This window comes from Bidens hawaiensis, unplaced genomic scaffold, assembly GCF_021521415.1.
Source record: "Bidens hawaiensis isolate Kalapana, Puna unplaced genomic scaffold, B.hawaiensis_p1.1 tig00001511_1, whole genome shotgun sequence".
Taxonomy (NCBI): Eukaryota; Viridiplantae; Streptophyta; class Magnoliopsida; order Asterales; family Asteraceae; genus Bidens; species Bidens hawaiensis.
Window position 1 is genome coordinate 3,877,425 of NW_027491085.1, and position 25,148 is coordinate 3,902,572.

At 38.9% G+C, this 25,148-nt stretch overlaps 1 protein-coding gene and 1 long non-coding RNA gene across 2 annotated transcripts; both read left to right on the plus strand.

Annotated features, from left to right (window-relative positions):
- Positions 1-3,966: 3,966 nt before the first annotated feature.
- Positions 3,967-5,881, plus strand: LOC143581301 (uncharacterized). Its single transcript, XM_077064128.1, has 8 exons — positions 3,967-4,099; positions 4,192-4,362; positions 4,515-4,580; positions 4,866-4,934; positions 5,087-5,158; positions 5,285-5,328; positions 5,498-5,678; positions 5,745-5,881. The coding sequence occupies exons 1-8, from the start codon at positions 4,040-4,042 to the stop codon at positions 5,817-5,819; spliced, it is 738 nt and encodes a 245-aa protein (XP_076920243.1). The 5' UTR covers positions 3,967-4,039; the 3' UTR covers positions 5,820-5,881.
- A 2,109-nt stretch (positions 5,882-7,990) lies between these two features.
- On the plus strand, positions 7,991-10,378 carry LOC143581312 (uncharacterized). Its single transcript, XR_013143803.1, has 4 exons — positions 7,991-8,043; positions 8,398-8,459; positions 10,134-10,195; positions 10,275-10,378. It is a non-coding gene; the product is annotated as an uncharacterized LOC143581312 (long non-coding RNA).
- The last annotated feature ends 14,770 nt before the right edge of the window (positions 10,379-25,148 follow it).

A 25,148-nucleotide genomic window follows, 5' to 3' on the forward strand; every position in this document is an offset into this window, starting at 1 on the left:
TTAATAAAATGAATATCAAATAATGGTTTAAATTTTGTATGCATGCATGTATATGTTTATGGTGACAATTTTTTTCTTTGCAATCTATTCTATCCTTGCCTTCTTTTAATTTTATTAAGAAATAGCAAACAATTTTTTTTAAAAAAAAGCATCATACACTTTTAGCTTAATACATCTGCATCTTATTTAAAAACAACAACTATATGACATGAATGACAAAAAAACAAAATAAAAACTTATAAATATCATACATTTACATTGAGAGACTGTATATATATATTCTGAATAAATGGACGACAACTAAATAATACACAGGTACATTTAAAACATATTGAAATTACAAATCTTGTAATCAAATATCAAAATATTACAAGTGTACAAAAAACATATATAGGAGATTTTCATTATTCGGTTTCAAACATATCAATGCAAGCCTAAAATTAGTTATATATATATATATATATATATATAGGATGAGTATCATTACAGAACCCTTAAATTATTTAAGAACTTGAATGAACCATTGAAAACTAGTGTTTTTTATAAAAATTTTTGTATGTTAATGTTATTTGAGTGTAGTTTCATCATTTTGTATATCTATATTTATAATTACAGTTTTGAAAATTAGTTTTTATACATATCTATGTTTTATTTTACACCTATGTAAATTTGTTAATAAATAAATTTTACACATATGTAAACTTGTGATTTATATATGTAATCAAAATTTTTTATATAAAATATGATAAAACTACTCTTAAATAATGTTAGTATATAAAAAAATTAAAAAAATGTTTGATTGTTTAGAGTTCATAATATTTCTTAACTTTTTTAGAGTTCTTAAATGATACCAACCCTATATATATATATATAAACTAAAAAGAAAGCAAACAAGTTCCTTGAAAAATAGAATAAAACCAAAATATAAAGAAAAAAAAAAGATTCATAAAAATTACAAAATACTATATGAATTAAGTATTTTTTTTCTTAGGGGTACAACGAGCCGATCCACTCACGAGCTACTTGAGATCAAATAAATAAAAAAGATCGAGATCTTCAATAAAGCTCATTTGGTTATTGAACCCGAGCTCGAGTCTTGTACAACAAACTTTAGACTCGTTGAACCTTAACAAATCTTATGGATTTTTAAGTTTCAACTCTTTTCACTTCTATAGTTTAATTTCACATTGCAAATCCAGGCTTGAGACAAACTTTGGCTCATTTAAATCATCGCACAAGAGCTCGACCCAAGACTAGCCTAAGATCGTTTTTAAATTTCCTCAAAACACAACTAAAAACAAAAACGTATATTAATTAATTAATAAATATTAACAAACCAAGTTGAAAATTTGAAAAAAAAAATCGAAACAAGACAAACTCAAGCTCTCGTAAGTCAAAATCAACCGAGCTCGAGCCCATGGGTTACACCCTACCTCTTGTCTTATCATATAACATGTGGCGGGACATCATCATGCATTCGTTTCTCTCTCTCTCAATCTCTCCTCCGTTCATCCATTACCGTCAACATCATCATCATCATCATTTGCCGTTACAAAACACGATCGTTTGATTGATTTTGCCGTTATCAACTCACAATCATGAACAGAAAATCAATTCCTGTGAGTCTTTCCTTTAAGCTACGTAAAATATGATCTCTTAGTTTCATGATAATTAAACCTAATCGGTGTTTTGTGTTTATGAAGAAAAATTATCGTAGGATTTGGATTCGACGTTGTCCTGAGGGCCGGATCTGCGTGGTGTTTGATGTTCAATAGAGTTTGTTTATAAATTTGTTATTTGATTTGAGATTGGAGCAAATGGAGAAGAAGAAGTATCCAGTGGGAGCACAGTATTATGAGCTGTATGAGGAGGTAGGACAAGGTGTCAGCGCCTCGGTTTTTCGAGCAAAGTGCATCCAGAACAATGACATTGTTGCTATTAAAGTTCTTGATTTTGAACGTGGCAGCATCGATTTGGTAAATTCAGTTGGTTTCTTATTGATGCTAAGCCCGGACACACTATCCACACACCACTAAATGATTCATACGGCCGTGTGGTTGTATGACATGGGAAAAATGGTCATACAGGATAGAGTATATGAGTAGGATCATATAAGTGTAGTATTATGTAGATTGACACAAAAATGATTGATGTGACGATGCAAACCGTTGACAGAATACGACTAAGCCCCATGGTGTGCATATAGTAGTCTCCATTATTGGGTGGTGTTTGTCAAATCATACGGCTTGTATGATGTGGAGCATTTCGCACAGCCAATCATTTCAAACCAAATTAACTCCTATTGACACGTGTACAACATGTATGACCATTTTCGGTCAATCATACGACTTGTATGATGTGACATGGCCCTGGTGTAGACTTGATTTGACATAATACAGCTCATGTGATGTAATAGTCACACTAGTGTACATATTTGAGGGTGGCGTCTCTTTAGCATCACCCTTATTTGATAGAACTATAGATTGTAAGTTTTACTTGATTCATTTGGTAGTTGCTACTTAGTTTTCTTTCATCTGGTTGAGGTAAGCTGAAAGAAGTTATACATTTGGCCTTTTGACTATACTGACATAAAATTTGTAAAATGAGAGAATACTTTGATCTTTGTAGAATGATTTTCATGTTGACAATCAAATTAATATCTGCTCAATGAAGTTATATATGTCCTTATTTTATGATCAATGATTAAAGATTAAGAAAAAAACTCTGGTAAATGAGTCATGAAACGCCATAATTCGTTGCTATAGGTTTCATTTTCAATCAAACTTGGATAGCTTTCTGAATTAAGTATCTATTCACTTTCAGATTAAAGTATTCCATGAGTTATATTAGCTAGATTGGCTTATGACTTTGTAGTATGCTTGATTGATAAACATTATATATCATTGCTCATTTATTACTATATATGTTATCAGAACAATATATCACGCGAAGCTCAAACAATGTTCCTGGTTGATCATTCAAATGTTCTCAAATCACATTGTTCGTTTGTAAATGACCATGATGTATGGTTTGTCATGCCTTATATGCCTGGTGGTTCTTGCCTCCATATTTTGAAGTCTGCACATCCTGAGGGTTTTGAGGAACTTGTTATTGCAACTATACTACGCGAGGTATTAAAGGCACTCGTGTATCTTCATGACCATGGTATCATTCATCGAGATGTAAAAGTGAGTTTCTTTTTTCTATTTAAATCCAAGTGTCTTAAGAGTCCATAAATTCTTGGATCAACCTTTCATCCATTATTTGTCAAAGACGATCGGTTAAAGGTTGCAAGCCTATTTGTTTTCTCATGTGCATCGCAATGCTATTTAATTTATTGATTTGAAACTACTTCTACAGCTTTGTGTTGAGGTTTAATTAACCCGAGTTTTCATGTGCTTTTTTTGCCGGTTTAATAGGCTGGAAATATTCTCATCTGTGAGCGAGGTTCAATCAAGCTGGGAGATCTTGGTGTTTCTGCTTGCCTGTTTAATTCTGGTGATAGACGGCGCACGAGGAATACATTTGTTGGAACACCGTGCTGGTATATAATTTCTTTTATACTTGCATAAATACTATATACAAACAGATTTTAATTAATAATGGGCGACCGTGTATATGCCTTCATCTGGATTTATACTTATCCCGGTCTTACATTTTTATAGGATGGCGCCTGAGGTTATGGAACAACTGCATGGATATGATTTCAAGTTAGTTATTTTCTTTATATTTCATCAATTTAACAAGGCCAAAATAGTGCAAACTTTAATATATATCCGTTAACAACTTTTGCAGGGCTGATATTTGGTCTTTTGGCATAACAGCTCTGGAGCTTGCTCATGGTCATGCTCCTTTCTCTAAATATCCTCCAATGAAGGTGCATATCCATCTTTCAGTTATATTTGAAACAGAGATAATTTTTTAGAGAAAGTTGATTAATTTCTGACTGAGCTATTAGCCTATTTTATGAATTTTAAATTTGGTAAGTTTGTCAAATTTTCGAAACCTTCAATGACTTTTGAAATGGTAGGTTTTGTTAATGACGTTGCAAAACGCACCTCCTGGTCTTGACTATGAGAGGGACAAGAAGTTTTCTAAGGTAATCTAATAGGCTAATTGTAATTTATTAATTTACCACTTAATGATCGATCATATTGCCTGATATCTGTGTTGTTTGCTATATGTTCAAAGTCTTTTAAGCAGATGATTGCAAGTTGTTTGGTTAAAGATCCTTCGAAACGTCCTACTTCAAAGAAGCTACTTAAGCATTCTTTTTTCAAACAAGCTAGATCCAATGAGTTTATTGCGCGTAAGCTTTTGGAAGGCATGCCATCACTTGGTGATCGCCTTGAGGCATTGAAGGTTCCTTAATTCTAACTGTCATTATTATTGTTGTTATTATCATCATTGAACCTCACTAAAGTTGAGAATTGATGATTGGGATCATTATGAGTTTATGTAATCTATATATGTTATTTTTATCTTCACTATAATTGATCCCATTGGTATGATAGAAAAAGGAAGAATATATGCTTGTGCAAAAGAAAATACCCGATGGACAGAAGGAAGAAATGTCACAGGTATGGTTAGGGCTGTAAACAAACGGTTCACGAACACATAACCGATTAAAATTTCATGTTTCTGTTCGTTCTTTAAGGAAATGAAGTTGTTCGTGTGCGTTCATTAACTTTTTGAACATACACAAATGGACACAAACGAATACAAACAAACACAAATGAATACAGACGGATACTTTTTGCGATAAACATATTACGCGTCTAGTTTTTTAAGGGCTGTTTGATGTGGTTTTGTGATTATTAGTTTCTACTCCCCTAATGATGTTTTGTAAATTAACTTGTTTCTAGAACGAATACAAACGAGGGATTAGCAGTTGGGACTTTGACATTGATGATTTGAAAGCTCAGGCTTCCTTGGTATTGTGCTTTATACTAATTTCCTAAAAGTTATGTTCTTATATATCAATGAAACTATTCACTATCTGTTGTTTAACTTAAAAAAAAAAACTGAAATAACCATTCTAATTAATTTGAGTTTGTCAATAATGCAATTTCGTTTGTGTAACAAGATTCCGGATGAAGAATGTATAGCTGACAAAGATCAGTTTGGGAACTCGGCTTCCTTCAATGCTACAGATTTGGTATGCTAATAGCTTTCATATACATATATATATATATTATATATATTTGTTTTAATAATAATAATAATGATAATAATAATAATAATAATAATAATAATACAATAACTAATTTTGAACTTATTGCAGGCAGGATCTGCTCCAGTTGTCAACTCTACTGCAACATCCTCTGTGTATGTTAACTTCAGTTTAATACACCATTTTATGCTTTACCATAATACCATGCTATATATGTTTTGTATATATGAAGTTCTATTATACATATTTGCATATCTTGAAACTTTTATATCTATTATATATTTATATTATATTATCTTCTTCAATTAGACCTTAAATTTTCAGAGGCAAATTTGAGAGTTCTACCAATGGAGAGCCGAGTTTGCACAACTGTTCTTCCCATAATGAAAATTGCAATATTGGTGCAACAGTAAGTAGTGATGAGCAAGATGAGAAATCAAAGTGCCAAGTTATTCAACAGAAAGGGCGTTTTAAAGTTACTTCTGAGGATCCTGAAACAGACAAGGTAAGTTTTTTCAAAATCGCCATGTACATTTAGTTTGTAATTACCGAATATTACTTTTTTTTGTAGGCAGCTTCATCCACTCCACCGCCAAAGAACCCGAACATGCAGGTACTAGTATACCCTGCTTGCTTATTCGTCTAAAAGCGTAAATGAAATTAGAATTTTCATCCTTTATGTACTTGCAGCTCGTGTCGTTAACTTCAAAAAGTACAAAAGTGGCTTAACTAAGGATAGTTAAAAAATGGGTGTTTTTGAGTTTTTTTTAGGATGGAAAGGAAAGGAGTAGGAGGAGTTAGGATGGATTAAATTAATGTATTTTCCTAATAAGTTATCCTCCCAAAAATGGGATGATTACTAAGGATAACTATTTTTTAACATAGTTATCCTTTCCTTTCCTCTAATTTCCTTCCAACTCAAAAACAAGGCGCTAATTAAAAAAAAATTCCTTCCCTTCCCTTCCCTTTCTTATCCTTCCCTCTCATTTCCTTTTCTTTCCTTGGTTAAAAAACTCAAGAACAAGGCGTTAAAGTTTATAAGCTACATTTTTCGTTCTTTAACTAATGAGCTAACCTTTTTGTGTTTGTTTCTTTTAAAACAAAGGTAAACTGGTCAATATTAAAACTAACATAAAAAGTTAGTTAAAACTATTTAGCGGAAATGACAAAAAGTGTGACAACGTATGAACTTCGTAGACGTATTATGTCTTAACTGAAGTTAAAGCACATGATTTGCAAGCTAGCTCATACATAAAGGACGAAAACTTTAATTTACGCTTTTATTTATTTTGGTAAAGTGTATTGAGCATAGACCCATGGCATAATGGACTTGTGTTGGGGGGGGGGGGGGGGTCAAAATGGGTAATTTGTGGAACGGGTTGAAATGTGGTGAGGGAGTTGGGTTGATCCAAAACACTTGTTTTCCAACATTTTAAGTTCATCTTGTGAATGATTAGTATGTCATGTATGATTACAAAAGTTTATTTGCTTCAATAAAAGTTGTTTTTTGCACAATGGTTTAGGAGATTTTATACCTAGACACTTCTGGTGGAACTAGAGGTGTCAATATGTACAGACATGTTGGGTAAAAAGTCAAAAGGGTAATTTGTGGCACGGGTCAAAACGGGCCGGATCAGGATGCGTTGATCCAAACACTTGGTTCAAATTTTTGTATCTCCAAAAATATTTAGCATGTCAAATACGATGGCAAAAGTTATACTTTTCAATAATATTTTCTTCAGTACAACAATTTACGAGATTTTATGCATTAAAAAGTACAATTTGAAAAGTGTTAAAAATAAAATTTGAGACTTTCTGCCCGTTTGACCCTTTGACACATCACATATATGCAACTACATTTTGTTAATTGAATCGACCCATTTATATTTAGATGTGCCAAATTGCCATCTCCTTGTAACACAATAGTTGTAACTACCTACCCTTAGTACTAGGTTCGGGTTGGAACGGGATGATTAGAAAAAAAGGGTTCAAATTTGGTTTGGGTCAAAATGTGTTGTCACCAAAATAGTTTCAGAACCGGTCAACCAAAAAAGGTTCAATTCTGTTTACCAAAATGTGCAATTATATCATGTTTGAATAAGACATGCAAACAATCAGATGGATCATATAATGCCCACTTTTCTTATTTTCGAATAGGCCCATTTGACGCGTGGTTTAGCCCATATTTATTAACTTTGGGTTAGAGCATTCTCAGGAGCTCTTTTAAAATTTTTGTGTGAAAAATTTCTAAAAATTTATAAAGGATTGTAAGTGGTTGTAAATGAGGAGAGAGAAAAGTTTAAAGAAATGGTAAATTTTGAGTTAATTTAGAGGAACACTGTTCGTTTTATTTTTTAATATATATGAAAGTGGTTGTGACTGCGAGTGAAGAAAAGAGAAGATAATGATAAAGATGTAAAAATAATATTATTTAATTATATATGTGAGATTAAATAGAATTTTTGTAATGTAATAATAGAGATAAAGATAGAGAAGTTGACGGGAATGCTCTTAGCATTGCTAAGCTTATTAGAAAGAAGTTGAAATGATGCATTTATCTTCGTCTTGCTTTTATTATAGTTTCATTTTTCTTTTATTTCTTCTATACTGCGTGCAGGTAATAATTGAACATGTACCCGGACCTCAATTGTCTCAAGTGGATGCTACTTCTGTAACACAAAATCAAACCACCCATCTCCGAAGCGTATCTGCGGTTAAATAAGTTTTATTGTTTTTTTTTTTACTTTTTTAAAAAAAATAGTAGTAGTAATAATAATAATAATAATAATAATAGTTTACATATTGCCACTTACAGAATGACATTTCAAGTTCTGCAATGCAACTCTCTACGGGTGAGGCTACAGATCGGGGTATAACTATCTTTATAATTACGCTTCGTTCCACTAATGGGTGGGTTGGGTAACAGGCCAAACATATACGGGTGAACAGGAGATTTTTTTTTTGTTGCACGGATGAAAAAGGTCGGGTTAGGTTGCTCTGAAACACTTATCGTCCAAATTTGGAAAACTTTGTATAAACAATTTATTTGTCTATAATAATTTATAAGTTTATATATTAAAATTACCCGTTGGGAGGCTTTCCTGTTTGACACTTTTTTGTTTTTGGATCGACCGGTTAGAGATAAACATAACCTAATCAACCCATTCATAAGTAAATTGATCAACATTGCAACGATTGCTACTCATATATATTTTTGTCTTCAGCCGATAGCAGCATAGACGTGGAATGCACAACAGCCAACATCGCTAAACTAGAAAAATTTACGGTATGAATCTGTCCTGGTCAATCAACTTTTCCAAGTTTATAGCTAGATTAGTAGATCACAAAAAATTATAATAAATAAATAAATAAGTAAAATCTTTTAGTTTATGTTGAGCTTGTTTTTCTATCGCCTACACTTCATTTTTTGGCCCTAGGTGAAGCAATAAATCATTAGTCAACTTAATACCACTTCTTGTAGCATAATAATTCTTGGCATTGCATCATAGGTATGATGTAATAATACAAAACATGTTTTTGGGAGTAAGTAGCATTTCCTTTTTTTCTCATATAGTTAATAGATGACTGTCTTTGTTGACAAATATGAGAAACTTTATGCATTACTTTACGGCCATTAATCCGAAAGTACATGGTGTGTCAAAACGGGCGGGTTTTAGTAGGATGAACTGAAAACTTACTTTAATTTTTTTTAATATAAATAACTATTTTGTTAAACATGAGTACAGAAACTAGAGCAAACAGCAGACTACTTAGGGGGTTGTATATTGTAAAAACAAGCTGCCTGCAACTTTCAACATGTTTTGACTCCTTTTTGTTTTCTTTTCTTATTAATTATATTTTATCTAAAGACGTATACGGTTGTAAATGAACCAAACGTACACGGATAATGGCTTGTTTGTTTTTGTTCGCTTAAGTTAACCAGAAGGAACAAAGGAATGAACACAAACACTTAGGCGTTGGTTCGTTAAAAAATATGCTTGTTTGCCTTTGTTTATTAAACTGATTAAAGCACATGAAAATATATATACATTATTTTTAAAATTAAACAGCCTATCAAACTATTGAAAAAATTACTGTTTAAAAGTGTTGGTTTTGACAAAGACTAATAATATATGAAACGACTGAAAAAATACTGTTTAAAAGTGGTCTTCACAAGTTTTCACGTTAAAAGTGGTTTTCCTGGGAGTCCTCCACTATGTACACACAAAGGGGAGGGTTCTATGTGAAAGATATATTTTTGCGAGAACAAAAAAAAAATCATCGTTTATTTTCAATTTTAAAAAAATAATAAATGTAACAAAATGGTTGAAATGCAAGTTATTCATCTTTTATAACATTCTAAAAAGTATATAAACAAAATTTGTTTATTTATAGATCCTACACATGTGTAGACACACAACCTACATATGTGCGGGTAAAATTAAAAAAAACATATAAAGAAATAATTTTATGGTTTTTTTATCTACATAACAAACGTTTGTACGTAATAAGTAAAGATTATATAAATATAAACCACTGATAGAAAAAAACTAAAACTATGTAATAAGTAAAGATTATATAAATATAAACCACTGATAGAAAAAACTAAGTGACTTAGGTTTGTTATTTTTGTTCTCGCAATATATAAATATATGGGGCGGGTTTGTTTAAGAACCATAAAAAAGTTGTGAATCGGGATACCATGTGTTTTACATGTAAAAAAATCATAAACCACAAAAAAGTTGTGAACCGGGAAACCATGTGTTATACATGTAAAAAAAATCGGGTTTACATGTAAAAACTCATTTTTAGATAATTTTTAAGAGGTTTTGCAAATAAACACATGAAAAAATCGCCTTAATAAAAATGAATCATATTTGCTAAAGATACATAAAATGGTCGAACCATAGAGATAAAACTTGAATACAGTTTTTGTTAATATATTATTCTTTATTTGCAGCTAGAGGCAACTGATGATAAAGAAAAAGAACTACTTGTTGTGATAACTGATATACATAGAAGGTACTAGACACCAGTTCATAAACACCTTTTGAACTTTTAGTTAGCATGGATTTTATTAAATGGTTTCTTCTGTGTGTAGGCTCTTATGTGCACAGGAAGAGCTCCAGAGATATAAGGCAGGAAATGCCTAGGTCAAATTGTTTATTATGTATCATTTAATTTGTTTCTATTCCTCAAATTTGGTGCAGTTCGGGTTAAGGTTCCGGTTAGGGCTCGCAACACGTTGTGTCACGTTAAGCAGGTCGTGTCACTTGCTAAATCATAATATACATGTTTAATAAGTTACACGACATGGCCTCAAAATCAAATAGTTCAATCACATGATTAATGGCACGGCACGGCACGCTACGTATATAACTTGGTTAGTGAATGATGGCACACCACATTTTGTACGATAAAATAGAAGTTATCACAATTACAAGTGGTAAAATCCGTAAAAAGGTTCATTTAGGTTTGATAAGCGCTTATCAAAACCGGTTGTCTACATGTTGAACCGATTAATTAATATTTTTCTTTAAGAGACATTTACATATATTTCCTTAAAGAAATGAGTTATCTTTGTCATACTTGAGTTATACAGGTTCAATCTGTTTACACACTTATTGCCCACCTGACTTGTTCTTGATTTGATTCTATGTGTTTCAAACTCAAACCCGCTAACTATATGTTAGGACGTATTGTGTCATAAATTCCCAACCTTAATTCAAAGGGTCAAAAAGGATAAAATTGCCAAAATGGCATTTTTGACCTTTTAACTGGACAGAATGGCCCATACTTTTTTATTTACTTGAATATGATTTGACCTTTTCTAATTAAAAAGATGGCTCCGGGTGGAAATTTGATGCTCCATAATTTTGTTTATATTTATAACTGTATCAATTATTTTTATATTAAAAAATAAATTTTTAATTTTTATTTCTTAATATGTTTTTTTGATGTTATTATCTTTAATTATATGGCAAACCAATTTAAAATACACACTTAATAGTAATTGTTTTAATTTTACATAAATGTTTTTTTTATTTTTTATTTGTTTTCAAATAATATTTTTATATTAAGACACTAATTATTCAATTTTTTTTAATTTACAAATAACGTTTCATTATTAGTTATTTTTATTTAATGAATAATATTCGTGTGTGTATATATATATATATTTCAATGGTTCCTTCAGTTCTTATAAAATTTAAGAGTTTTGTAATAATACTAAACCTATATATATATATATATAATAAGTATTCTTCATGTTTACAATATATATACAAAATTTTTGGAGAAAATTAAGAAAATACACATTTTAATTCCAAATGAGAAAATTTTAATTCCAAATTTGATGCACATGGGTTGGTATCATTTAAGAACTCTAAAAAGTTAAGAACTCTTAGGAACCCTTAACAACCAAACAATTTTTTAATTTTTTTTATATATTAACATTATTTAAGAGTAGTTTTATCATATTATATATAATTTTTTTTATTACATATATTAATCACAAGTTTACATATATGTAAATTTTATGTACTAACAAATTTACATAGGTGTCAAACAAAACATAGATATGCATAAAAACTAATTTTTAAAATTTTAAATTTTAGATATAGATATAATAAATGATAAAACTAATCACAAAGAACATTAACATACATAAAAAACTTTAGTTTTCAAGGGTTACTTTAAGTTCTTAAATAATTTTACAGTTCTGTAATGATACTCATCCTATATATATATATATTAATTGCTTTTATATTACCAATAACATTTATATATTACAAATAACATTTCAATAAAAGATTATTTTCCAATCAATGGATTGAATTTGCGACTTCATGCAAGGATTTATAGTGTCATGTTGAATCTATTGTTTCAAATAACACATGCCACACCTTGGTTAATTAGTAACTTTAAAGAGTTAAGTCTGTTTTGTTAACAATCGTGGTCACTATTTTGATATTATTTTTTGGGATGTGATCCTCCCACACCACCTCCACATGCCTATACGGCTCGTATAGGCCTATACGGCCGTATAGGGTACACATGCCTGACAAGGGGACAAAAAAACAGCTTTTTGCAGTCTATACGACCGTATAGGCCTATACGACCGTATAGGCATTAAATGTCTCGTATTGCATTCAGATAAAACCATAAAAGCTATACGGTCGTATAGCGCGACCGTATAGAAAATAAAAGCTATATGGTCGTATATGGCTATACGACCGTATAGAAAACATTTGCAGAAACATTCAGACTACCTTAATCGCTGCCGGAAAACGATTTAAAAAAACCCTCAAATTTTGAGGTGCATTTTTATTTTAATGTATGTTGACTAGATGTTAAAAAACCTCAAATTTTTATCATATGTAAGCAACAAATATGCCTAGACAGTCTTGAGCTTTTGAGGAGCTAAGCTTGAGCTCAACATTTAAACCCGTTAAGATAAATGAACCAAATACGACCCGCATAAATCACATATATTGTATATATGGTCATCATTTTTATTTTAAAAAAAAAGTGTCTATAAATGAGCCAAATACGACCCGTATAAATCACATGTATTGTATATATGGTCATCATTTTTTTTAAAAAAGTGTCTATACGGCCGTATAGGCCTATACGACCCGTATAGGCCTATACGAAGCACAATAAACGATGGCAGACAACCTCTGACACAATCAGGTCCTATATGATCGTATAGCCCTATACGAGCCGTATAGGACAAAAAGGTCGTATAGGCCTATACGAAGCACAATAAACGATGGCAGACAACCTCTGACACAATCAGGTCCTATATGACCGTATAGCCCTATACGAGCCGTATAGGACAAAAAATGGTGTATGAAAATCCAGGGTGGTGTGGGAGGATCCCTTGCCTATTTTTTCCTTTAAAAAACTATATAATACAGAAACATGGGTAACGCCACCTGACCAATCATGGTCCAATTTATTGGAACTTTTTTTTTTACACACTACCAGAAAACAAATCATTTTCTCACAAAAATTTCCTACAAATTCTTACGACAAGTAGTTCCAACAGATTTCCAACAAAAAAATAAGCTCCAACTTTGCTACAATATTATCTAGTAAAAATTATGTTAAGTCAAAATAGTTTTTGTAGGAAAGTTTTAGGAAGCTTACAACCACATATTTTTGTAGCAATTTTGTAAGAAAAGCTGTTGGAAAACTATTGAAAACGATTTTCAAGCATGTATTATTTTAACGTAACTTTTTGTTGAAAAACTGTAAGAAACTGGATTTTCCAAAAAATTTCCTAAGAATTCAGTTGTAAAAAAACATCTCTTTTTCTAGTAGCGGCATTTTGCAGGTGTGAATTAAATCATTTGTGAAATAAAAAAGGTTCAAAAATGTTATTTGAATTTTGTTATTATATGGTGTTGCAAACTGGTTGCACAGGCTGATGCGGCCTAACGTTTTAAAAGTAGTTTCTCCTTTCACAATGTGGGGAAGCTACTGTTTGGGATATATGTGATTTATTCTAAACTAGTTTAGGTTATATTGAGATTGAACATATGAACACGTTCAGCTAAACAAGTTGGGTTATATTCGGGTTGGCCTTCTAAGTTTTATACTTCATTTTTCTAGATTTAATTATGTCACGACTTAAATTAATAAGGTGTTTAATGTTTAATGACGTACACTAAAAGATAAAATAGAATGTAGTTCAAGCATAATTATTTCATATAAATTTGTACTTTTGGTTATAAATTTCTAACTTTAGAGTACTTATAAAAAGCTAATTATATAATACGTGTCATGTTTGGGTTCATATGTTTGACACCATCTCGGGTTTGTATCAAATTTCCCTTTCGTATTGGGTTCAACCCACTACACAACTCGCATAACACCCTAGCTACTATACTTAGATATGTTTATTCCTCGAGATATAGATACGTAGAGGCGGTGGCCCCCCTACTACACAGTATGCTAAGCAGGTGCTAGTGTATTATGTGTATATATATGGCCTCATTTGTGCTCCAAGAACACCAAAAGAAACTTTTGAAGCCTTAAAAGAATATAGCAAAGAAAGAAAAGTTGTTTCAAATAATTTCTTAAGTTTATATCTTTGAATGGATACCCAAAAAGAAAATAGAATGGTTTGTTCTTCAGGGAATATGGAGCTCCATTATTTGGTTGGCCATGGCATAATTTGGATAGTTACAAGGTATACGCTGAAGAAACACTAAGTGACCCCGGGCGGATTACGGATAATCTGGGGGTTAAGTAATGTTTCCCACGAGGATTAGGTCCGGCAAAGATGATTGTTCTTCGGATGACCTGCAAAACAGACACCGTGAGCTCGTCACTGAGAATGGGGGGTTCCTCCTTGTGACCACCCTCCGGCGTGAGAATCAGACTAGATTGCTCTGAATATAAGTGTATATTGAGAGAAATAGCTAGTGAAGATAAGATACAAGATAATGATACCGTTCCAAGGTGTTGGAGTATTTATAGCCGAAGGTAGGTTTCCAAGCAGGTACAGCCAGCTGTATAATATTCCTGTTCTACCAACTATGGGCTACGCACGTGTCATGCTGGTTGGTGGGTAGGCAGCGGCTGATAGTGACAAGGCCGGCTGTGTACTGTTCCCTTTCCGCCGGCTATGTACTATTCCTTTTCCGCCGGCTGTGTACTGTTCCCTTTCCACCAACTGCAGGCTATGTGCATGCCACGACAAGGGTCGGTGAGTAGGCAGCGGCTAATAGTGACAAACAGTACTAGAGCGTGCTCCTCCTCGTACTGTTTTCGGTGAGCTGTCACCCTGTGATTGGTTCATGGGCTGCTTTGGTCAGATCTTGTCTATTTTGTCCATACCTTGGCAGGTATAGTACAAAAGATCTTCCAGAAGCATACGGACTGGCTCATTTGGGCGGGAGTATTCCCGCCTTGCTCATTCCTTCAGGTGACACTGAATTATTTAGTGTCTTGTGCGTGTAGCCTTGCTATTAGTGCGGGTAGCCTTCCCTGATGGCTTGTATCCGCAGCTGCGGGAACAGGCGGGGTACTTCACCATTGGGAGGCTTTCCCTGCGGGAACAGCTGGCGTACTGCGCGTACGGTCTTCTCTGAGCATGGTGGGTCCTGCGGAACCAGTTGGTCCTTGCGCAGACGTCCCTCTTCAAGGTGAGTCTTGCGGGTCCAACTGGGCTCTGCTGGGACCTACCTCTTCAAGTCCCCCCAGTCCAATGTTCTTCTCATGAATTGTTAATAAGTGAGGTGAACTTTGGACTTAAGCAAGGGGTTTTGAAAATGATTTAGTTTTAAGGTTGTCCGTGGGGATTCTTCCCGCGGTTTCCCTAATGTCACGTGCAGAAATTCCTGACTTTTTCTGCTTGATCTTTGGGTATGATGCGGGTAGGTGTGTAACCTCCTCGCAAGTCAGAAGCGTTGAGTTTCACTTGTGTAGATTCTCCACGAGGTTTTGGTAGTTTTAAACATAGTGATCAATTATGTTAAAGAACCAATTCCATCCTGGAGCTTCAAACAATCTAGTTCTCAACGTTCCCGCTATGCGGGGATGTTATTTCCCTTTCCGCAAGCATGGCCCAGAAGATCCTTCTTGGTTTCAATTCCCTGCGAGTGCTAAGTATGTGAAGGGTTTCGCCTTGACACTGTACCCGCACTCGTCTTATAGTTATCTTACTTCCAAGGTATTCTTGGCGTCCATTCCGTGCGGGTGCTAAGTATGTGAAGGGTTTTGCCTTGACACTGTACCCGCACCTGTCTTATAGTTACTTGGTTGCCCAGGTGTTCTTGGTTTCAATTCTCTGCAGGTGCCAAGTATGTGAAGGGTTTTGCCTTGACACTGTACCCGCACCTGTCTTATGGTTTCTTTGATACCAAGGTAAGGGGGTATATTCCCTCTTATTTTTGAATCTTTGAATCTTTTTGAATTTCCTTGAAATTCGAAGAGTTGGTGAAAGGATAAGAACAGTCCAGACTGTTGAAGGGACGTTAGTGTCCGACTGTTTCTTCTGACAGTTTCAGGACGTGCAGGAAGTTATGACGACGTGACAGTATATGGTCATTCCAGACGCTTTTTCAGGCGCGTGGGCGCAATTTTTCGGGCGCGTGGGTGCGGATTTTACAGCGCGCGTCCCGTCAACAGCTGTTGCCAGCTTGCTTTTTCCACGTGTCATAGTTTCATTGCACCAGCTCTTTTCTCTCTCCTCCGCATTAAATTCATCGCATTCATTGCGATGAGTATATAAAGGGGGAGAGGGTTCATGGTAATTCACACTTTCACTTCTTTCTTCTTCTTCTAAGCGATTTCCGGCGAATACTCTAACTTTCTGTCGAGCATTCTCCTGAAATCGTTCTTCTTTACCTCCAAAACATGTCGTCTACTCATGATCCAGAAGCTACCTTCGAGGAGTCTGACTTGTATGTCGAGAACCCGACGTCTACGTCCGATAAGGACGATAAGAGCACTGCTGGCGAATGCCAGTGTGCTCTTCCCATCGAGCTTTACCGGTACATCGTCCGGAAGTTCATGCTCGAGCCGTTAGAGCCTGAGTTTCCGGAGCCACACCAGACGGTGTACGATGCCCCAAAGGGCAAAATAGGGGTATATGTCGCCTTCTTCGTCTATGGGAATCTTACGTTCCCATTGACGAAGTTTGTATACCGTGTTCTGGATAGACACGGTGTGCACCTGACGGAGGTACACCCAATGGCGATCGCCAAGATCCGCCATTTTGAGTGGGTGTGCCTCATTCTTGGCGTGGATCCCTACGTCGACCGCCTGATGACCTTCTACTCCTGGAGGTGCATCCAAGGCTGGTACACCCTGGTCACCCGGATCAAGGGTTTGAAGATCTGCGCTACCGAGCGCAGTCTTCGGTCTTGGAAGCGGGAGTTATTTTACACTCTGCCCGTGTCGTCCCTATAGCGATGACATTTAAGAACGGGAGAGCTCTCCCCAGCCTTCACGCCTCCAACTACCAGGAGGCGGAATGGTTCTCCAAGATTTCCCGGATCCAGACTCCGGTTTACCGCTTTCTGGAGTCCGGGATGGTGATGCTCGGTATGAGCAGGGTGTGGAAGGATGCTGGGGCGGATGCGCCACAGATTCCCATCGTACTTGAATACGGTTTGAACTTTATCCCTTACGGTATGCTCCGTCTTCTTTGTTGATTTAAGGTTTTTTTCTAGCTGTTTTTCTTTTTATTTCATAGGGAAATGACTTGCAGTCCCTCCTGCATCCGCGGGAAGCTGACGGTCCCGCTCGGTTGGGTACTTGTGCTCTTAACGAGAACGAGTTGCCCATCCTTGCGCAGACTGCGGATCGGTTTGTGGAGGCCTACCCGCCAGGCCACGAAATACTGAGCGCCACGCGGCCAGGTAAAAGACTATTTAACCCTCGCCCTCTGAATGCTGAAACCTCTGCTGGAATTCCTCTAATCTTGTCTTCTGATGAGGAATCCGCAGATGGTCCTTTTCTTGCGCGGAAGAAGAAGGCTGCTGGCGGGAAGGGCAAGGCGAAGGTAGTCTCCACTACCGACCATGTGAACCGGTCTGAGTCGGAGACCGAGAGTGAAGAGGCGGCGGGGAACCCGGGTGGTGTTGAGACCACTGCTCCGGAGTTTGAAATGGCTGTCACCTCCGAGCAGCCCAGGACAACGACGGTGACCGGTACGAAGAGGCCGGCTCCATCGGGTTCGTCCCCGCCCGTTCGCACCTTCAAGCTCAAAAGGACCCGTAAGTATACTTTTTTTATTATAACTGCATAACTTTCCGCCATTATACTTATATATCTTCTTTGTGCAGGCGTGGATGCTACCGCATTCCAGGGTGGAGCGGGGAGGAGCACCTCCGGACCCATGACGGTAGGTTTGGTCAACCTACCTGAGGCGATGACCCAGGCGACTGCTCCTGCTTCAGTTGTTGGTTCAGTTGCTCATCCGGTTGAGCCAACTGTTCCAACAGTGACGACGTCTCCACCGGCTGTCAGTGTCATATTCACTGATTCCTTCACTGAGCCGGCGGTGAGTGTTTCTGTGGATTCTTCCACAGCCGCGGCCGCGGTTGTGAGTTCACCTCCGGTGAGTTCACCTCCGTTGGTTTCTACCACGGCGGCCTCCGCTATGCCTCCTCCGGCGCCGGCGACTACGGCCGGTCCTTCAGGTATGTCCGGGGTTGGGGCGTCAAGCCAATCTCTGTCTCCTTCCCATCTGCCTGACCTCTTGGATGGATATCCGTTAGGTTCGGGTGATGGGTTTGGCGGCTACAGGCCTGTCGTCGACCCTACAGGTGCGTAGGGTTATTTTGGCCTTTTATTATTTTATTTTATTTTATATATTTTTTTTTGTCATCTTTTCCTAACTGCTTTTTGCTTTTGCAGTGTCGGATTCCAATGAAGTGTATGTTCCACGATGGAACATCCGCCGAGGAACAACCCTTCGGACGCCTGTGGAATGCGTCGAGTGGGCGCGCCATGCCGCCCCAAGTGGGGCGCTGGGGGAAGCAATGTCAAGCTACCAGGAGGGTAGGTTGACAAATGAGCTCCGCATTCTCGTAGCCCGGATGCAGCCGCGCGTCGAGCTGCTTTGTCGTGAAAACGACAAGTTAAAGGCAGCTCGTATCCAAGAAGTAGCTCAGGCGCGGGCTGTCCGGGAGGAGAACAGGAGGCTCTCCGCCGTTGCTGCGGAGAAGAAGAAGGCCTTCAAGGCCCTTGAGGTTGAAGTTCAGGCTCGTCTCGAGGCCCGTTCCAAGGCCGCCCAAGCTGTTAATGAACAGCTTCGGTTGGCTAAGGAAACTGCACGGAATGCAACCGAGAGGGCCACCAAGGCTGAAGCTGCTGCTGAGCCTCTACGCATCGAGAATGAGGAACTTAAAGCCAAATTAGAGAGGCTCCAGCAGGCTCATGATGCCTTGGCCATGGAAGATGCCAAGAAGCTCCAAGAGATCTTGGACCAGAGGGGGGTGCTTGACCACACTGAGCGTAAGCTAAAGGGCGTCGAAGAGGCTGCAGCCAAAGATGTGTTGCTTGCCAACCTTACAAAGAACGAAGCCGAACGCGCCCGTAATGAAGCTCAAGCTGCCCTCCAGGAGGCTCTGGTTACCAAGGAATGGCTTCTCCGAGAAGCGTTGTCTCAGGTATGCGCAGTTTCACAATTTCTTTACGCTTTTCCTTAGAAGAGTTTTTGATATACTTATGTTTTTTAGGTTGTGCATCGGGTGTTTACGAACACATCATATGACGATGCAATGAGCGCAGCCCTCAACGCTTCTCATGAGGATGGGGAAAGGCTGGCTTCCTGCTTGGTCTAGGGTTTGTTGAACAAGGCATTCCGCCTTCCAACTTCCCTCTTTACAATGTGGATACTGAAGCTGCGTATGACCAAGCAGTGAATCAGTATGCCGTCTTCCCGCATCCGGTGGTGGAGAAGGTAAACGAGATTGCTGCTGCTGATGATGGGCTAGCTATCCTCAAAGCTTTCCTTGAACCGCCACACTCTACTGATGGTGCGGGTCCAAGTGGGAGTGGTCATGAAGCTTGATACTTTAGATCCCTTTCCACCATTAGAGTAGATTTTTATGTTTGTATAGACTTCTAATCTTGTATGCGGGTATGTACCCAGCAATTCATGTAATGTTTGAATGTTGATGGAATAAAGATTATTTGTTAATGCCTTGCCTTGTTTATTTCGCTCATATTTTGTTTTAACTTAGTAATTTCTTGAGTACTTAGATAAGTTAACTTTTCAACGTGGCAGATAATAAGTTAAAGTTTTGCTTCCTCTTTCGTGATTGTGCGGATAAGACCGTCACTTTCACTTAGTAGGATGGCTAAACTTTACCTATATCTGACCTGCGTGGAAGTTTTCCTCATCTTTTCCTTTGAAATTTTCTAAGTGTTTTGAATAAGTTAACCTTTCGACGCGCGGTTGCCAATAGGTTAATGTTCAGTTTCCTCTTATCATGATTGTGCGGGTAGGACCGTCACTTTCATTTAATGGTATGACCAAACTTCACCTATAGCTGACCTGCGTGAAGGTTTTCCTTATCTTTTCCTTAGAAATTTTTACCGTTTTATGTGTTTATGCGGGTTTTGCCGCCTTCCACACGCAACGACTTACTTCTTCCCATATTTATGCGGTGAATACCGGCATATTAGTGTGGGAAGTTCATTAGTATAAAGGTAAGGCTATCAACACAATGTGATAAAGGAGAATCATTTCCATTAGAAGTGGCTCTAGGCCTTTTCTTTACAAGTTTGGAATTGATCTACATGTAACATTTGCGTAATTGAGCTCCGTTCCATGTTCTTGGGATAGGAGTGCCATCGAGCCTTTCGAGCCGGTATGCGCCTTTTCCCAAAACTTCTTTGATAATGTACGGTCCTTCCCAGACCGGTGCCAGTTTTCCTGGGCGCTCTTGGTTTGAAGCCTCGTTGTTACGCAATATGTAATCTCCTACATTGAAGTTGCAGAGTTTTACCCGCGTGTTGTAGTACTTTTGCATTTGTCGCTTGTAGTTTTCTTCACGCGCTGCGGCTAAGTCTCTGCGTTCCTCGGTTAGCATAAGATCTAACCGTCTTTCCGCATCATTGTCTTCTAGCTGAATCAAGACCCTTGGTGAGGGTAAACCAATTTCGACTGGGACCATGGCTTCAGTGCCATAAGTGAGGCTGAACGGGGTTTCTCCCGTACTGGCCTTTTTCAGCGTTCTGTTTGCCCAAAGGACGTGTGGAACTTCGTCCACCCAGCCGGATCTGTGTTCCAGGAGTCTTTTCTTTATGCCTTCGACGATGCTTTTATTTTCTCTTTCCACCACACCGTTACCTTGCGGGTGTGCCACTGAGGTAAAAGTGTGGGTGATTTGAAGTTCTTCCAGCCACTTTTGTAGCTTCTTGTCAGCAAAGTTGGTGCCGTTATCACTCACCAAAGTCTGTGGAAGTCCAAAACGACAAATAATAAATTCTCAAATAAATTTTTTAATATGTTTTGCGGTTGTTTGGGCTAAGGGTTTTGCTTCTATCCACTTGGTGAAGTAGTCGATGGCTACCACTAGGAACTGAACGTTTCCTGCTGCTGTAGGAAATGGGCCTGTCACATCAATGGCCCACTTCTGAAATGGCCATGAAGAGGTGACTGGAACAAGTTCATTATTCGGGCGATGCGTGTTGGGTGCGTAGAGCTGGCAAGACCTACACTTTCTGATGTATGCCAGCGCATCCGTATGCATCCCCGGACAAAAGTATCCCGCGTTGTTTAACTTAGCTACAACAGCACGTGGACCTGCGTGTACTCCACAGATGCCTTCGTGTACTTCCCTTAGGAGGTAGTCAGCATCTTGGTTGTCCACGCATCTTAAGAGTGGGCCAAGAAAGTTACGTCTGTAAAGGATGTCATCGATGAGTTGATAGTTTAATGCTTTACAACGTATTTTTCTTGCCTGTGTTTTTGACTCTGGTAGTATACCCGCTGCAAGGTAATTTATTATCGGTGTCATCCACGTTTCTGTGCCGGTTTGGATGACACAAATTTCCTTGTGCGGGACTGATGGTGCTTCAAGGAGTTCAATGCGGATGTCCTTTCCCAAATGGGTGAAGACTAATGATGCAAGCTTGCTTAACGCATCCGCAGATTTGTTTTCGCTACTCTTGACGTGTATGACTTTACAATCATTAAAATCGCGCATAAGGGTTTTTGCTTGTGCGAGGTACAGGGCCATTGCGTCGTTTACGGCCGTGTACGTCCCGTTTATTTGGTTGGCTACTAACATGGAATCCACGTCGGCTTCCAAGTTTTTCACTCCCATCTTACGTTCAATTCTCAGCCCGGCCAAGAATGCTTCATACTCGGCTTCCTTATTCGTACTTGGAAAATCCAGTCGAATAGCGTAAGTGTATTCTTGGCCTGCTGGGTTGGTTAGTTTCAACCCTGCGCCTGAACCCTCGTTGCTGGCTGCTCCATCAGTGTAGAGTCGCCAGACATCATTGATGTCATGTGCTGGGGAGGGTTGAGCCTCATCCTGGCACTCTTTCTCCCGCGAAGCGGGGACTTCTGCAATAAAGTCTGCCAAGACCTGGCCTTTTATGGCTGGTCTTGGCTTGTACTTTATCGCATATTCCCCCAACTCAATTGCCCATTTGGCTAGACGTCCATATAACTCGGGTTTGCCTAGAACGTTTGCGAGTTTGAAGTTGGTGAGAATGGTGATTGGGTGACCCTGGAAATATCGTCTTAGTCTGCGTGAAGCCTGTACAAGTGCTAAGACTAATTTTTCCAGGGTAGAGTACCGGGTTTCTACGTCTGTTAGGACACGGCTAACATAGTAAATAGGCATCTGGATACCTTTTCGCTCTACCAGCAGGACTGCCCCGGTTGCTCTATCTGTGGCGGAAAGGTATATGATTAATTCCTCCCCCGCTTCTGGTGCTGTGAGCGTTGGGAGTTCGATCAAGCGTGACCGAATTTCTTGAAAAGCTGCTTCCGCTTCTGGTGTCCAGCGGAAGTGCGTTTTCTTTAAACAGTTTCTCAATGTTGACACGAATGGGAAGGACCTATCCGCATGGTTCGACAAAAAGCGGTTAAGTGCGACTAGGCGTCCATTCAGTGTCTCAGCTTGCTTGATGGTAGTAGGTGATTCCATTTTGATAATGGCTTCGACCTTTTCAGGGTTCGCTCTGAAGCCATCTTTAGTAACAATGACTCCTAAGAACTTCCCTTCTTCCATCCCAAAGGAACACTTGCTCGGGTTGAGCTTCATGTTTATCTTTCTGAGCGTGTTGAAAGTTTCTTCGATGTCTTTCAACATCGCTTCTGGCTCAGGGCTTTTGATGACCAAATCATCCATGTAGACTTCCAAGCTTCTCCCAATTTGGGCATGAAACTCTTTGTCCATCAGGCGTTGATATGTGGACCCTGCATTATTAAGTTCGAATGGCATCATTTGATAACAAAATGTGCCATCGGGCGTCCGAAATGCGGTTTTGTCCTGATCATCTACAGCCATGTGGATTTGATGGTACCCCTTATATGCGTCAAGGAAGCATTTAAGGCGAAACGGTGCTAATGAATCCACTTTGAGGTCAATTTCGGGTAACGGGTAACAATCTTTGGGGCATGCTTTGTTTAAATCTTTGAAATCTATGCACATGCGCCATTGTTTGTTAGCCTTCGGTACCATAATGGGATTTGCAACCCATGTTTGATATCTACTAACGCGTACAATGCCCGCGTCAAGGAGTTCCTTGACTTGGGTTCTACACGCGTTAGCTTGTTCCGCCCCCATTACTCTGCGCTTTTGTATGACTGGCGCAAAAGCCGTGTCACACTTGAGCTTATGCTCTGCTTTACTTCGAGGTACACCAGTCATGTTAGCTGGTGTCCACGCGAAGATGTCAGCTTTTTTCTGTAGTAAGCGTTTGAGTAAGGTGCGCGTAGGATCAGTGATTTTTGGGCCAATGGTAACAGCCTGGTCAGGGTATTTGCCATTGATGGCCCATTTTTCTGGTTCGGTGATGGTTGGTTTAGCCATCTTTGGTTTGGGTTTAGATGAGACAGATGCGATGCATACCTGGGGGATACCGGTGATCATCGCTACACCCTCAGCAGTTGGCCATCCCATCATGCCGTGGACTGAAGATACCACAGTGTTGAATCTCGCCATCCCGTCTCTCCCGAAGAGGATGTCGTATGTGTGGTGTGGCTTCCTCATTACGACGAAGTCCACGTCTTCTGTGCGGGAGTGTTTCCCGTCCGTGAGAATGACGGGGAAAGATAGGATACCCATGGGGGTGTTTGTGCTGCCATCGAACCCTTCCATTGAGGCGTAGACCGTTTCCAGGCGTTCCTTGTCTTCGTCGTCTAGCTTGTCGAAGAACTGCCTGTACATAACCGTTGACGAGGCGCCGTTGTCAGCAAGAGTGCGGGAAGTGATGTAGTGCCCCAGCTGGCTTCTGATGACGATAGGGCCTTCTTTGCTGGGTCCTCCTGGCACTCGCGGGAAGCGCACCTCAGCTTCCTTCCACGCGCATGGTTCTGTCGTTCGTCTTTTTCTTCCTCTGATGTTACTCTGAAAAATGTGGATGCTGATGTCAACGGGCTTTCGTCCGTTGCCTTTGTACCGGTTATCATTCCTTCCTCTATTCTTGATTGATGCCACAAGGTGTGTAAGTCTTCCATCCTTGACGAATGTTTCAACAATATCCCTCAAGGATGTACACTCCTCAATGTTGTGACCCTTTGTCCCGTGGAAGTCACAGGACTTGCTCTTATCCGCATTAGGTCGCTGCCGAATCACTGGAGCTTTCGGCCATGGGAGTTTTTCAGTGGCAAATATCTCCGTGACGCTTTTGGTGAGTGGCGTCCACCGGTGTTTTCGGTTTGAAGGGTGCGTGTTATCCCTTCCACCTACGAGAGGGCGAGAGCTGGATGTGGTGTCAAAGTTTACCCTTGACTGCCAAATACCTAGCTTCCTCTTTTTGTTCTGCCGGGCGGTCCGAACGTTGTTTTCTCTGGTCCTCTGCGTGTAGAGGTGTGTACTCTGGGGAAGATCCCTACCTAGTTGCTTCTCCGTCTCGGCAAAGCGCTTGGCCGCCGTCATGATGACATCCCATGTGGATGGCATGCCGTCCTTACCCGTCAACGTGCGGATAAGCTCTGGGTATTCGGCGCCCTGGATGAAAGCGGCGCGAACAAGATCTTCACTTATGTTGCCCAGACTCAGCTTTTTGGAGTTGAAGCGAGTGATGAAGTCTAGTAAAGATTCATCCTCCTCTCTAACGCAGTTGAGGATCGTCCACTGTTCTTCAGTATATTTCCTCTGTTGACTGAAGTGTTGGCTGAACTTGTGCTGAAAGTCCGCCCAATCATAGATGTGGTGGACCGGTAAACGATCGAACCACGCCCTGGCCGCTCCAACCAGCGTCATCTGGAACATATAACACCACGTGGGTTCCGTCCAGTTGCTGACGGTTGCCCCCGCTATGA

Bases quoted from the DNA above. Each gene is read 5' to 3' on its own strand.
- LOC143581301 (XM_077064128.1), top strand. From the start codon at position 4,040: ATGACGTTGCAAAACGCACCTCCTGGTCTTGACTATGAGAGGGACAAG. The intron at 4,581-4,865 runs GTATGGTTAGGG...ACTTGTTTCTAG, and splicing joins AGAAGGAAGAAATGTCACAG to AACGAATACAAACGAGGGAT. The intron at 5,159-5,284 runs GTATGCTAATAG...AACTTATTGCAG, and splicing joins CCTTCAATGCTACAGATTTG to GCAGGATCTGCTCCAGTTGT.